Here is a 14,881-nt window from a genome sequence, read left to right as displayed (position 1 = left end):
CACATCAACATATTTTTCACTCATGTTGGCTTAAGTATTCAAACCAATGACTTTTCAGTTACTGGCCCAGTGCTCTAACCAATAGGCTACCTGCCACCCTACCCAATTAGTTTAACCTTTTATTTTTTTCATGTAAATTTCAACATGAACATGATGCAGCTCATGGCTTTGTGCTATTCATTCATAAAACCTCTGAAGGTCTTGAACTAAGACCTCAATCAATCACGTTTTCATCTCTAAGCCCACAGTAACTGAATGCATATCTATTCCTCAACATGCTGCTGAAGCACCATTATTCTGCCCCGTCAAGCATTGTATCCAGTAGTTGGTAGAAAGTATGGACTGTCCCACCGCATTTCTTCTCTCCCCCGGGCTGTTCGGGAGGACGACCGGTTCCTTCAGAGCATTTAACCCGACACCAAATGGTATTAAAGAGGCGGCCGGGCACACAGCCACGGGAGGGCCAGCTAGGGGCCACTCAATCTCCACGGAAACTGTGCAAGCTGCTTGACATGCCGCAGAATAACATTATTCAACGTTGACGCATTGTATGACGAGTGGAAACAACTTAGACATGTTCTGCATTGAGGGATGTGGTTCATATACTGGAGAGCCCCTGTTTACTGCTGCACTTCGTCTGTCCTCCTCATTCTCTCTCCTGTTTCTAGAGACACTTCCTGTCTCACTGAGCTACTGCTGTGGAGCTGATGGAGCTAAGCGGGTCAGACAAGGCTTCTTCCTGTTAATTCAGTAGTGCTGCCGCCTGGACCTGAGGGGCAGATTTAAACTAAAATGTTCACTAGATTTCTCGAAAGCACCGGGAGGCAAAGGTTCTGTAGGATCCCATCCATATTTTCTGTTGAATATAGAAAAAACAGATGCAGCCAAAAGGTTCAGAAACACCTGGTGGCAAAATGAAATCATGCCCTCCTTGGCAGTTGAGGTTAAATCATGTTGGATGGAAAAGTTAGAACTTAGAACCCCTCTGAGACCGGTCCACGGGAAAGACAGGTTTGAAGTGTGTACTGATCTACAAGCTCTAGAATAGTAATGGAATAGTTCAAGGGTATTATATCTGTGACATATCAAGTCTCACCAGATATCAACTGGGCTCTTAAAATCAGAAACAGTAAGGGGGATCCATCATATGACAACACCATCAAATGTGAAGATTCAACTATTAAGAATATTATGATCTGCCTGCCTATTAATCTGCCTATGATGCCCACCTATTCATGAGCCAATGACACCTGGCCACCACCCTCCCTTTGGCTCTCCCAGCTGTCATTTCATTAACTAAAGAGGCATAACATTTCATGAAGCAAGGTATCATTTCACTGACATTTGTGTGGTTCCAATAACTATTTTAATTTCATCCTTCTGAGCCATTTGAGTGGCCTTTCATTAGATTTTCCTCCATGATCCTAGCTGTGCCAACGTTCATGATATACTGCGGTCTCTCATGCAATATTGCTTTGATCGAGTAGTAAATGTCAGATACTACTACATTTCAAATTGTGGTCAATGGGGTCAAAATTGTGGTCAAACTCTACATGACATTTGTTGAAGTGACTATTTGTTTCCATTTGATTAAAATGCTCTTTCTAGTGGACTTAATTGACCCTAGTGCTTTCCTCAGTAGTTTCCTTTCAGATTAGTGGGCTTAAAGGAAGCTACTCACATTGGTGGGCCCCCCCATGGTGACAGTCTCAAGCTCAGAACCATAAAGCATGGTGTCATGAGTGACAGGCAGATTGCATTGGCATTGCCAGTGGCGAAGAGAGTGAGAAATGAATCAGTCAGCTCCACCCCTCCTGATGGATGGCTCATTGGCCTCACAGATGAATCAGCTGTGGAAACACTAAAAACCTAAGTGCCTTATGGCATTCTGGCCCCTGCTCTGCCGTCAGCTGCCTTATTACTACCATTCAGACTTCATTAGCATTAAACAAATGCCATTACTACTTATTGGTGTGTCATTTAACTTACGGCCTGTGTAGTATAAACACACCCAAGTTTTAATGTTCCTCATTAAGTTAATCATAAATGAGATGTCTGTCTGCAGCTAGCAGCCAAAACAGCCAAGTATGCTGGTCAATAAATGCAGATTGTTTTAGTGCTATTCACACCTGACACTACATAAATTGATGATGTGATTGCACACTTCCATTCTTTATAACATGAGACCAGGGCAGTTTCATCACTTTATTCATGAGTTGATTTATACCAACAAACAAAAACAGTCTCTCTCCGTCCCCCCCTCTCTCGCATCCACTTCAAAACCGTTCCATTCCCACCAGTGATGTGGTATGACCCTTGTGCAGGGCCATAAAGATCAGGATCACAACAAATTAAAACCAACTTGTGCCAGGAAAATAAAACACAAAAATAACATTGTTATGTTTTCCTAAAATGAAGAGCTAAGATTTAAAAACTGTATCCACGGTCTCCCAACTCACACTTTTGTAAGATTTGTCAGTTTGTTCATCCATTCATTAAATTCAATCACTCATTCATGTAATCACAGACAGAAGTAACAGGTTAAACCCATTACACATGGGACACGGGAGAAGGGACACGTCTTGGGACATATTACACCACCCTCCCCACCCATCCCTTCATTCAAACCCACCCATATACAGCAATATCACCAATAACCCCACATAGGATCAGCCATTTATACTGTTGGGACATCAGCTAGACTACCATAGATGCAGAGTCATGTGAGAATCCCTTCACATCAAAGAGAAAGAAAAAAATAGTTTCACCTACTCGCTAGGATGTGTACTTGCAAATACAGGACCTTTATTGGAAAACACTCCCAAGTTTGGATCAAAGTCCAGTAATCTCGGAAGTTGGAATATTTTGCATGACATAGGCATTGATGACTTCTTACAAAATAAACCCTTCGGCCGACGACGAACCCTCCCCAGAGAAACAAAATAAAAACCCAAAAATACAATAAATAAAGTGATCATAATATTTATGGGGGAAAGGCAACGAGAGAAATGGAGGGAGAGAGAATAAAAACGAGAGAAACATTTTGTTCTGTTTTTTCCCCCCGAGCCAGGGACTGAAATGAAGTTGTATTTACAGACAGACTGAGGAGGAGCCTGGTCGCTGCTACACCAGCTCCCCTCTGCTAGAGAAAATAAAATGAAATTACAAGAACAATATAATAACAAAAAAAACAAAAAGGTACTTGATATTTACAGTGAGAGAAAGAGAGGGAAAGAGAGAGCGGGAGAGGCAGAGGAAGGAGAGGAACAGAAGGCTCCAGAAGTGGTTGGGGCATTTACATTTTTTGGGTGCAGGTATTTTAGATCAAACCATCGTTGTTGTGTGGTGATGAGTGGGGAGGGAGAACAGGTGTGGTTGCTCTAACGCATGGTGAACATGCAAGTCTGTTGGTGGGCCAGATGAAAACAAGGTTTTACTGATGATAAATCACTGTGATGCTGTTAGAATCTAGACTTACAAAAACAAGAGTGCTACAGTGGGTTGATTTGGAGATGGAAGATGGTCAAACACAAAAAAAACTAATTCACACACAAGCACACTTACACTTAAGACCTCCCCTACATGCAGTGTAATTGTGCATCTAGACTGAATTGAGGAAAAATGAGCGAAAGGGAGGCGTGAAAGTGCCAAGTACTTTCAAAGCTGATGTGACAGAGCTTTGGTTCAAGTACGGCTATATGGCCATTGGTGTACAGGTGTGACTGGAGGAGCCCTACCCCTCCCTATACACAGGTTGCATATCTCCACTGCACAAGAGGTGCAGCGGGCCCCTACGGTTCCGCTCTACTCCCCTTTAGAGATGTGCAAAGCTTACTTCTCACCTACACATGTCTCCAGCTAAACTGACTGGGACAAGAGCTTATAGAAACTGAATATGTACATTCCATTCTTTTAAAAAGGTCCCTCTTATTCAAATAAAAGACATTAAGACTTTCACTTCGATGTTTCTTCTTAGAAACAGTTTAATAAAACAGCTAGCGGTTTCCGCCTTTGGATTATTTTTGAATCACCTGTGTGATAAAAGCTTCTTAAAAAATCGAATTTAAAATGCCAGTTCAATTTGCTGCTGTTTGGTATCCAATTTAATAAAATAAATAAAAACACAGTTCTTCAATTTTCAGAACTAATGAACACTTTGGACTTGGTTTGGGAGTAATGTCTTGGCAGATGAACACCTACATTCCCCAGAGTTTTCCCATTGGCTGCAGGGACTGATCTGTCCTCTGACCACGTGACCGTTTCGTTTTTAACCTCAACGGAAGATTGTCCTAAACTGTCTGAACTGAAACAGGCCTCAGTTTCGACGCATACATCACTAAAACAAAATGCACTTTCAAATAAATACGTTTTTTTTAAGGGATAAAATTTGATTAGCAGAGATTATAATACAGAATAGCTTTCGTCAGATTCACCCATCTTCTACAACCCAACAGTCACTGGACTACTGCCACCAACAGATATTTTTTTACATCTATAAATGGGAATATTCAAGGGATAATAGATGATATTGTAGTATTTTTGTTTGTATGTGTGTGTGTATAGTTGTCTTTTGAAGTTTGGAGCTAAGAGGGGGTGGAAGAGTAGGAAGAGAGGGATGGGGTTGAGAGGAAAAGGGGAAACACTGGGTGAAATGGGGGACGGGTTCAGGTGCTGTTGATGGATCCAGGTACTGAGCTGGGCTGGGCGGTACTGTCCGACACACTGCCATCTGGTGGAGAGAGAGACAGGACATCAGATAAACACTTCAGTTCACCATCAGGTCAATGCTTTTAATATGTTGGGTTTAAAATGGCTGTTAAATTTTTTATTTTTTTATTTGAAGCTATATCCCCTATCCTAGTCTTGTAAATATGTAGTCATCTAATAAGCATGTATTGAACATGTAATAAGCATGTGTCGGGTAGGCTGTGCTGTACATACCGTGTGAGGCAGGTGATGTCTGTGCGCGAGCGTGAGGAGGAATGAGTGTGGAGTTCAACTGGGGCTGGATAGACAGCTCTGAGAGAGAGAGGAGGTTCATACTACACACACAGGATACTCAACATACACGCTTCAAACTTACTCTGGAAAACTGAGGGGATTAGAGAAGCTTGGGGCAAAAGGGAGGAGGGCATGGCTACTGACCGAGGGAGGGCCAAACAGAGGAGGGCATGGCTACTGACTGAGGGAGGGCCAAACAGAGGAGGGGGGAGGGGTGTGGACTCACCGACAGGGCTGAAGTTGAAGAGAAGGGGAAGTTCTCGTCCGCTGGGCAGACGGGCAGTGGGCTGGCGCAGCTCTTCGAAGAAGGCGTGGGCGCAGGCCTCCAGGGGGGACAGCCTGGTCACAGGGGTGTACTCTAACAGACGGGAACACAGGGAGATGGCCTCTGGGGGGGTACGCGGCTTAAAAACCTGACAGGAGAAAAAAAAAAAAAAAAAGGGCATCTTGTTTGACTCATTTAGGATGTCGTATCTGTTCCATTTCAAAATGTTCTCTCTCTAATATGGATCCCAATGGAAGACAATGGTGTTAAGGCTATTTAAATAGAACTGAGGGCAGAGAGTACCTTTGTCCAGGGGTGTGCTTTGATCTGGGGGAATTTGAACTCTGTGTAGTTGGGGTTCATCTCTCGGATCTGCTCTCTCGTCGGAGTCCCCAAAACCTGGAAGAGTGAAAGATGCATGAAGTTTCTCCAAGAATGATCACTCCTACGCCAACATAGACCTACGCGCCTACCGCCACCATAGATCTACGCTCCTATCGCTGCCACCAACATACAGTGCCTTGCAAAAGTATTCACCCCACCTTGGCATTTGTCCTATTTTGTTGCATTACAACCTGTAATTTAAAAGAGATTTTTATTTGGATTTCATGTAATGACATACACAAAATAGTCCAAATTGGTGAAGTAAAAAAAATAAAAAAAAATAAATTGTTTCTAAATATTTTAAACTGAAGAGTGGTGAGTGCATATGTATTCACCCCCTTTGCTATGAAGCCCCTAAATAAGATCTGGTGCAACCAATTACCTTCAGAAGTGACATAATTACTTAGATTGCACACAGGTGGACTTTTATTTAAGTGTCGCATGATCTCAGTATATACACACACACACCTGTTCTGAAAGGCCCCAGAGTCTACAACACCACTAAGCAAGCTGCACCATGAAGACCAAGGAGCTCTACAAAATGATCAGGGACAAAGTTGTGGAGAAGTACAGATCAGGGTTGGGTTATAAAAAAATCTGAAACTTTCAACATCCCACGGAGCACCATTAAATCCATTATTAAAAAATGCAAAGAATATGGCACCACAACAAACCTGCCAAGAGCGGGCCGCCGACCAAAACTCACAGACCAGGCAAGGAGGGCATTATCAGAGAGGCAACAAAGAGACCAAAGGTAACCCTGAAGGAGCTGCAAAGTTCCACAGAGGAGATTGGAGTATCTGTCCATAGGACCACTAACATGCTGACCAGACCGGACACGTCACGTGCGCAAAGTACATTTAGAAATCCATGTTATTTAATTATTGCGCGCGCCAACGAGCATCTGCGATACCAAGGGCTAAAATAGAACTCCTATTTCTGACGCAGATCGCGCTACAAGTCCTGCCTCTCCCGTCTCCTCATTGGTTTATAGAAGCAGGTACCCACGTGCCATCTCCTCATTGGTTATACCCACGTGGGTGATTAAAAGACGAAATGTTTTGCCGGTTGTCGTGGTAAAAGTGTAGATGCCAATCACCATATAAGTTCAAAGATGAAAAAACCTGGAAGGAGAGATGACTAGAAACGATTCGGTTGGTCGTTTTATGTGTGGATTAATTGTCGGAGTAGAGGACCTTGTGCATTTCAGGTAAAATAACAACTCAATGTTTATATCCCAGGACAAATTGACTAGCAACAGCAAGCTAGCTAAATAGGACAAATTATCTAGCAAGTGCAAGCTAACTAGCTAAATTGCCATACATGTTTAATGCTTTTCGACCTGTCCCCAAATTAATGTAATTGGTTCAGAGTTTGTTTTGATATTTTTACCTATGTGTCATGATCGCGTTGTGTAGGGGGACAAAATAAATGTATGCACGATGGCGCATGCGCACAGCCGGTTTGGGTTCCGTGTAAGACGTACACTCCACAGAGCTGGGCTTTACGGAAGAGTAGCCAGAAAAAAGCCATTGCTTAAAGAAAAAAATAAGCAAGCACATTTGGTGTTTGCCAAAAGGCATGTGGGAGACTCCCCAAACATATGGAAGAAGATACTCTGGTCAGATGAGACTAAAATTGAGGTTTTGGCTATCAAGGAAAACGCTATGTCTGGGGCAAACCCAACACCTCTCTTCACCGCGAGAACATCATCACCCCAGCGAAGCATGGTGGTGGCAGCATCATGCTGTGGGGATTTTTTCCATCGGCAGGGACTGGGAAACTGATCAGAATTGAAGGAATGATGGATGGCGCTAAATACAGGGAAATTCTTGGGGAAAACATGTTTCAGTCTTCCAGATATTTGAGACTGGAACGGAGGTTCACCTTCCAGCAGGACAATGACCCTAAGCATACTGCTAAGCAACACTTGAGTGGTTTAAGGGGAAACATTTAAAATGTATTGGAATGGCCTAGTTAAAGCCCAGACCCAATTGAGAACCTGTGGTATAACTTAAGGATTGCTGGACAGCAGCGGAACCCATCCAACTTGAAGGAGCAGTTTTGCCTTGAAGAATGGGTAGAAATCCCAGTGGCTAGATGTGCCAAGCTTATAGAAACATACCCCAAGAGACTTGCAGCTGTAATTGTTGCAAAAGATGGCTCTACAAAGTATTGACTTTGGGGGGGGGGGGGGGGGTTAATAGTCATGCACCCTCAAGTTAGTTATTATTTGGTATTATTTCTTGTTTGTTTCACAAAAAATCTTTTGCATCTTCAAAGTGGTAGGCATGTTGTGTAAATCAAATGATACAACCCCCCCTCCCCAAAAGTCCATTTTAATTCCAGGTTGTAAGGCAACAAAATAGGAAAAATGTCAAGGGGGTGAATACTTTCGCAAGCCACTGTAGACCTACGCTCTTACCGCCAACATAGAACTACGCTCCTACCGCCAACATAGACCTACACTCCCTCTTCTTTCCATCTCCCACCCCTACAGTTTGGTGTCCTCCCCGCTCCCCTCTTCTCTACCTTGATGATCTCTACCAGTTGGTCCACTCCGCTGTCCCCGGGGAAGATGGGCTGTCCCAGCAGCAGTTCGGCCAGCACGCAGCCCGCTGACCAGATGTCAATGTTGGACGTGTAGTCCGTGGCGCCAAAGATGAGCTCGGGGGCACGGTAGTACCGCGAGCAGATATAGGACACATTGGGCTCCCCGCGAACAAGCTGCTTAGCACTGGTGACAAGAGGGGGAAAGAGGTGGTCAAGACATTGAAACAGAGATCGATTTAGACAGACTGAGCAGTAAGGTGGTATTTACACAGGCAGCCCAATACTGAATCTTTTTATGACCAATTAGTGGAAAAAAGATCAGAAGAATTGGGCTGCCTGTGTAAACGCAGCCTAAGAAACACAGACACAGGTAGAGACATTCAGAGATGGCCAGAGGTGCTCACTGACAGACAGACTAACCTGCCGAAGTCACAGAGTTTGAGGATGGCTGTCTCGGGGTCCACCAGCAGGTTCTGGGGTTTGATGTCTCTGTGACATACGCCCTGGGAATGGATATAGGCCAGGCTGCGGAACAGCTGGTACATGTACACCTGGAGGGAAAACACAGGACACATGATGTTAACATATACACACACACACACTTCAGGTGTGGAAAGTATGGTTAAAAAAAAATTCTATAAGAAATAAGCACACACAGCAGCACAGCAGACAGTAACAGCACTGATCATGATAATCCTCTCCATTACTACTACAGTCATGCCAAGTGTCCAGACAGCTACTGTTGGTCACCAACTTCACTGCACTCAGAACAGTCAAACATTCTGGATGTATGCAACTTACTCAAACACATTGCAACAACTTGTGGGTTCTCTGCTCTAGACATGCCAGTACAATGCTCCCATTGCAAAGCTTAGAGCTAGCATAGCAGAAAATGTGACTGTGTATGTGTGTAAGGGTTTCTGGCTGTCTGAGTGTGCGTGTGTTGGGGTCTCTGTTGGGTCGTTAGCTGTGTTATTGGGCACACAGGGTGCAGGGGGTAGACGGACTGGTGTTGAGAGGGGGACGCGGTTGCCCGGCTGTTGCAGAGGGGCAGATTTAGAGGGAAACGAGCTTAATTGCACACCACAGAAAGAGCATGTGGGGGGGGGGGTCGAGAAGTGTTAGAGAAACCTTTTTTTTTTTTACCTTTAAACATGCAATATTTACTGTTCAATTCTAATAGTTTGTTGATATTGTTGTCAAATTGAATTTTATTGGTCACATACACATAGTTAGCAGATGTTAACGGAAGTGTAGCGAAATGCTTGTGCTTCTAGTTCTGACAGTGCAGTAATAATCTAACAATTTCACAACAACTACTTTATACACACAAGTGTAAAAGAATGAATAAGAATATGTACATATAAATATATGGATGAGTGATGGCTAACGGCATAGGCAAGATGCAGTAGATGGTATAGTGTACAGCATATACATATGAGATGAGTAATGTACGGTATGTAAACATTATATAAAGTGGCATTGTTTAAAGTGACTAGTGATACATTTATTACATCCAATTTTTTATTATTAAGTGGCTAGAGATTTGAGTCAGTATGTTGGCAGCAGCCACTCAATGTTAGTGGTGGCTGTTTAACAGTCTGATGGCCTTGAGATAAAAGCTGTTTTTCAGTCTCTCGGTCCCAGCTTTGATGCACCTGTACTGACCTCGCCTTCTGGATGATAGCGGGGTGAATAGGCAGTGGATCGGGTGGTTGTTGTCCTTGATGATCTTTTTGGCCTTCCTGTGACATTGAGTGCTGTAGGTGTCATGGAGGGCAGGTTACCCCCGGTGATGCATTGTGCAGACCTCACTACCCTCTGGAGAGCCTTACAGTTGTGGGCGGAGCAGTTGCCGTACCAGGCGGTGATGCAGCCCGACAGGATGCTCTTGATTGTGCATCTGTTAAAGTTTGAGTGTTTTTGGTGACAAGTCAAATTTCTTCAGCCTCTTGAGGTTGAAGAGGCGCTGTTGTGACTTCTTCAACACGCTGTCTTTGTGGGTGGACCATTTCAGTTTGTCCGTGATGTGTACGCCGAGGAACTTAAAACTTTCTACCTTCTCCACTACTGTCCTGTCGATGTGGATAGGGGGGTGCTCCCTCTGCTGTTCCCTGAAGTCCACGATCATCTCCTTTGTTTTGTTGACGTTGAGTGTGAGGTTATTTTCCTGACACCACACTCCGAGGGCCCTCACCTCCTCCCTGTAGGCCACCTCGTCGTTGTTGGTAATCAAGTCTACCACTGTAGTGTCGTCTGCAAACTTGGGGATCGAGTTGGAGGTGTGCATGGCCACACAGTCATGGGTGAACAGGGAGTACAGGAGAGGGCTGAAAACGCACCCTTGTGGAGTCCCAGTGTTGAGGATCAGCGGGGTGGAGAAGTTTCCTACCCTCACCACCTGGGGGCGTCCCGTCAGAAAGACCAGGACCCAGTTGCACAGGGCGGGGTCAAGACCCAGGGCCTCGAGCTTAATGACAAGTTCGGAGGTTACTATGGTGTTAAATGCTGAGCTGTAGTCGATGAACAGCATTCTTACATAGGTATTCCTCTTGTCCAGATGGGTTAGGGCAGTGTGATTGCAATTGCGTCGTCTGTGGACCTATTGGGGCGGTAAGCAAATTGGAGTGGGTCTAGGGTGTCAGGTAGGGTGGAGGTGATATGATCCTTGACTAGTCTCTCAAAGCACTTTATGAAGACGGAAGTGAGTGCTATGGGGCGATAGTCGTTTAGCTCAGTTACCTTACCTTTTGTCTTCTCACTTCTGTTTACTTAACTTGCTTTGGGAATGTAAATGTTTCCCCATGCCAATAAAGACCATTTGAATTTAATTGGAGAGAGAAAGGGGCTGAAGAGTAGTGAAGGAAGAAGGGAACAAGGAGAGAGGGAGTGTAAGGGAAGGAAGAGATGTGGATAAAGAGTAGGGAGGGATGAGAGGAGCACAGGGAGAGGTGGAGAGGAGAGTGTAGAGAGGCTGAGTGAGGGCATTGTGTGTGTATGATCAGTATGCATCTCCACACCACAGGAGAGAGCAGCAGGGTGGGCTGAGGCAAATGGGTCATGAGACACAGATAGTCCTCTCTGCTGCAACGGGGCATAGTACACACACACAAAGCTAACAGACAACGTAAGTGCCCTTTAAACAGACAACCAAGCATACTGCAAACAGAGAAAGTTGGTTTCTCTCTAATTTTTCCAATTCTAAAACACGGAAGTAGTATTGTCCCCAAAAAATCTGATGTAGGAAAAGAAGAAGGGATCTGATGTAAGAAAAGAGGGGATCTGATGTAGGAAAAGAAGAGAATGAAGGATTTGGAAAAGAGAGGTGACATACAGAAAGACTACCGGAGGTCAGTGAAGAGGCAGAGCAGAGAGAACATAACATCAATGTGTTTTCTTCTCATCAGATCCTTGGGGGGGGGGGGGGGGGGGAAGAGTCCTCTATTCAAATACAGTACCATTTAGGGTTGGGCGGTACCCAGACTTTTACATCATACTGTCCTTCTCTCATGGCGGGATTTACAGTATTACCTGTTTAGTACACAAGGGGGAGCCACAAAACACAAAAAAGCCTGTTGGGCATCTATTACCAGAAGGATAACAAAATGAGTACAAGTAATGGCAAATTTCCATGGAGGCTGCTACCTAAATATGCTAACGAGCGCAAACGAAAATAAAGTAATTACAAAGACCAACAATCCGGTTCATAAAGTTACACATTAGGTAGGCGCTACCGAATGTAATTTTTGGTGAATTCGGACATTTACAAGCGAATGTGAACGAAATACATTGTACAAACAAAGTTGACGCATGCTTATCTGAAGGAAGAACAGTACTGGCTCTGGAGCAGCATGTGAACACGTTGTGCAGTCGCTAGGGCAACGGGCCTGTCTGCTCTACTTGGAGAAGATGATAGAATGTTAAACTTAGGTGTCGCGTTCATGAAGAATTCCGCAATCAGGGGAAAAAAATCTTGCTGGGTAAACTAATTTGTAAACTAATTCTATGTCATTTCTGCTCGGAATCAGACAAACGTTGTGCTTCAGTTGCACTTGTCCACTGGGATGAGAATTCACTAAGGGCATTCTATCAGCAGACAACGCTCTGATGTGAGCTACTTTTCCTCAGTGTAACCAGCCTACTTCTCTCTGGTAAAACGCAAGATTAACTTCAAGCAAAACATTAGGAAATGTAGCCAGCTACATTGTTTCTATGGTAAACATTAGAAATATGACAGCCATGCATTGGTTTTGCAAGAAATACCTTGCTTTTTCATTGTAAGCTCATTTACAATGCTAGCCAAATAGCTTTGCACTTCTGTGGCATCTGATGAAAATGAAGCAAATTTCTGCTGAACTAATGTATTTTCTGGGAAGGAAAACTATAGGTGCATGTCCCTGATCACTCTATTGGGGGGGGGGGGGGGGAGACACTTGACTATCAATAAACAGCTGGACTCACTTGCTCCCGCTTTCTCCCGTTGTGCTATTTACAAAAAAAAAAAAAACACGTGACTGGCTTTCTGGGGAACTACGGTAAGCTTCATAACGTAAAAAAGAACGTGACAGCTGAAATGAAGAACGCAATCCGCTTCATCTCCTAATGTATCGCACAAGTTGACTGCAGGTATTTACTTAAAAAGTAGCTACAAATATGAACATTTATTGAAAAACTTCCATTTCCAAATACCCCGGTATACCGCCAAAGCCTAGTACCACTTCATTTATATAGAGAACTCTGCCTCTAGCAGTATGGAGCTTAAAGAGGAACAATGGGAGGGGTGAGAGGGCAACAGAGAGATGAGAAGACAGACAGACAGTGAGAAAAAGCGAGAGCGAAAAAAAACAATGACAGAGAGAAAGAGGATAAAAGGGAGGGAAAGTAATAAGAGAAAAACAGGGGAATAGAAGTAGTGAGTGCATTACCTTGACGTATATAATGGGGATGGTGGTCTTGGCCTTGTTGAAGTGCCGGGCCACCCTATACACCGTCTCTGGGACAAAGTCCAGCACTAGGTTCAGATACACCTCATCTTTCTGTAAGGGGAAAACAATAGGAGAGAAGAGCAATGTTGTTGAATACAATTTTTCACAAGTCTGGATTTTTCTTTTTGCTGCATAAACGTGAAAATGTCAAATGTTGTTCCCAATACCTGGTAGTCAGACTTGTACATACCTTCTCCCCACTGGAGTAGAAAAAGTAACGTAGCCTGACAATGTTGCAGTGGTCCAATTTCCTCATGATCTGTAGTTCTCGGTTCTGGAGTATAGAAATAGCAAGGGGGTGTAATTTAGGTCTTAAGAATTCATCAATTGAACAGTAGTAACATTGAGTTATGGGGAGAGAACATACAGAAATACACCTGATAGTGTGTGAGTGATGAGGGGCAATGGTGTGTTTCTGTAGACTGCCAGTGGAAGTGAGTTGCACTGTGTGTGTGTGTGTGTTTGTAGACAAGTGTTTCAGTTGAGTCACTAAAACGAGTCTTGTGCTTGAGTCACAAGTCTAAGGCTAAGTTGAGTTGAGTTCGAGTCACCAATGGTGAAGTCCGTGCTCGAGTCCTGATCCAAGTGCTCAAGTCTGAGTCACTGGGTTGGAATTTAACAACAAAAAATAACACATTAATGATATTGGTTAATGTGCACATGAAAGCAAAGGTTCTTTAGACATATTTGGTATTTTGGTTACTAATGTTTTTGCTCGCTTGTATTGCCGGCTTGCTAGCTCGATGCTCGTATTTTGCTAGTGGCTCCTCTTGATTTGGCTCGGATTTGGTAGAAGAAATCTGCCCAGCAACAACTAGTGGCAGTCTGGTGGGAAGATTTTCATGTGAGCATTGAAGTAACGCAAAGGTTTTCCTCCAGTTGCAGAAAGGTCATAATTGCCTACAATATGCAATAGCCCACAAAACAAACAAGTCTTTCATACACAGGCTCACACATTTTATTTTAATAGAATGTTCAATGATGTTTTGAAGGGATGAATGGTCTTTGCTCCCATAAGATTACTATTTCCAATAATTGTAACAGGCTCTTGGTAAATTGCCCAGTGAATTTTTTTAATTCCAGAGTGAAACCCAGAGGAAGCCTAGGGAAAGTTGGGAGGGTAGAGCGAGACGACAAATTCAAAGACAGCCTACTTTTTAATACTCAAGGGGAGAGAGAGCCAATAGACTTGTTTTCCTTTTAAACTCAATACTATTGTTTTCAATTTCATAAAGCAGTTTGTTTCTTAACCAGGCAAAGCTAAATAGTAGGCTGGTGACTGGTGGTTACAAGGAAGTGAGTCACTTACGCGATGTGCAGCCTACATACATACACCTTGATTTATTGTTGTGTTACAGCCTGAATTCAAAATGGATTAACTTCTTGGAACTATAGGGGGTGCTGTTCCGCATTAGCATATTTTGGTCTCCAAATTAAACTGCCTCGTGCTAAATTCTTGATCGTACAATATGCATATTATTGTTATTATTGGATAGAAAACACTTTCTAGTTTCTATAGCCGTTGGAATTTTGTCTCTGAGTGGTACAGAACTATATCTACAGCACTTTTCATGACAGGGGTCAGATTTCAGAAATTTTTACCCCTGATCTGGAGTCTGTTTTTAAGGTGACTGTGAATGCTATGAAGAAACCGACACTGCCTACGTCTTCCTCTGGGTGTCTGTACGTCATC

General features: G+C 43.6%; 1 protein-coding gene across 1 annotated transcript in view; it reads right to left on the bottom strand.

Annotated features, from left to right (window-relative positions):
* Nucleotides 1-2,191: 2,191 nt before the first annotated feature.
* The window catches only part of gsk3ab (glycogen synthase kinase 3 alpha b), a 25,690-nt gene continuing 13,000 nt past the window's right edge, over nucleotides 2,192-14,881 (bottom strand). The window contains exons 4-11 of the mRNA XM_071396744.1: nucleotides 13,379-13,462; nucleotides 13,129-13,239; nucleotides 8,624-8,754; nucleotides 8,183-8,387; nucleotides 5,570-5,665; nucleotides 5,228-5,414; nucleotides 4,942-5,019; nucleotides 2,192-4,729 (exon numbers count right to left, since the gene is read on the bottom strand). Coding sequence (XP_071252845.1) covers nucleotides 4,665-4,729; nucleotides 4,942-5,019; nucleotides 5,228-5,414; nucleotides 5,570-5,665; nucleotides 8,183-8,387; nucleotides 8,624-8,754; nucleotides 13,129-13,239; nucleotides 13,379-13,462 — 957 coding nt within the window. The 3' untranslated portion in view covers nucleotides 2,192-4,664. The remainder of the gene's footprint in view (nucleotides 4,730-4,941; nucleotides 5,020-5,227; nucleotides 5,415-5,569; nucleotides 5,666-8,182; nucleotides 8,388-8,623; nucleotides 8,755-13,128; nucleotides 13,240-13,378; nucleotides 13,463-14,881) is intronic.

The sequence above is a fragment of the Salvelinus alpinus genome, chromosome 4 (genome assembly GCF_045679555.1).
Source record: "Salvelinus alpinus chromosome 4, SLU_Salpinus.1, whole genome shotgun sequence".
NCBI lineage: Eukaryota > Metazoa > Chordata > Actinopteri > Salmoniformes > Salmonidae > Salvelinus > Salvelinus alpinus.
The sequence above is the reverse complement of the archived record's forward strand: the minus strand, read 5'-3'. Positions and strand labels throughout refer to the sequence as shown.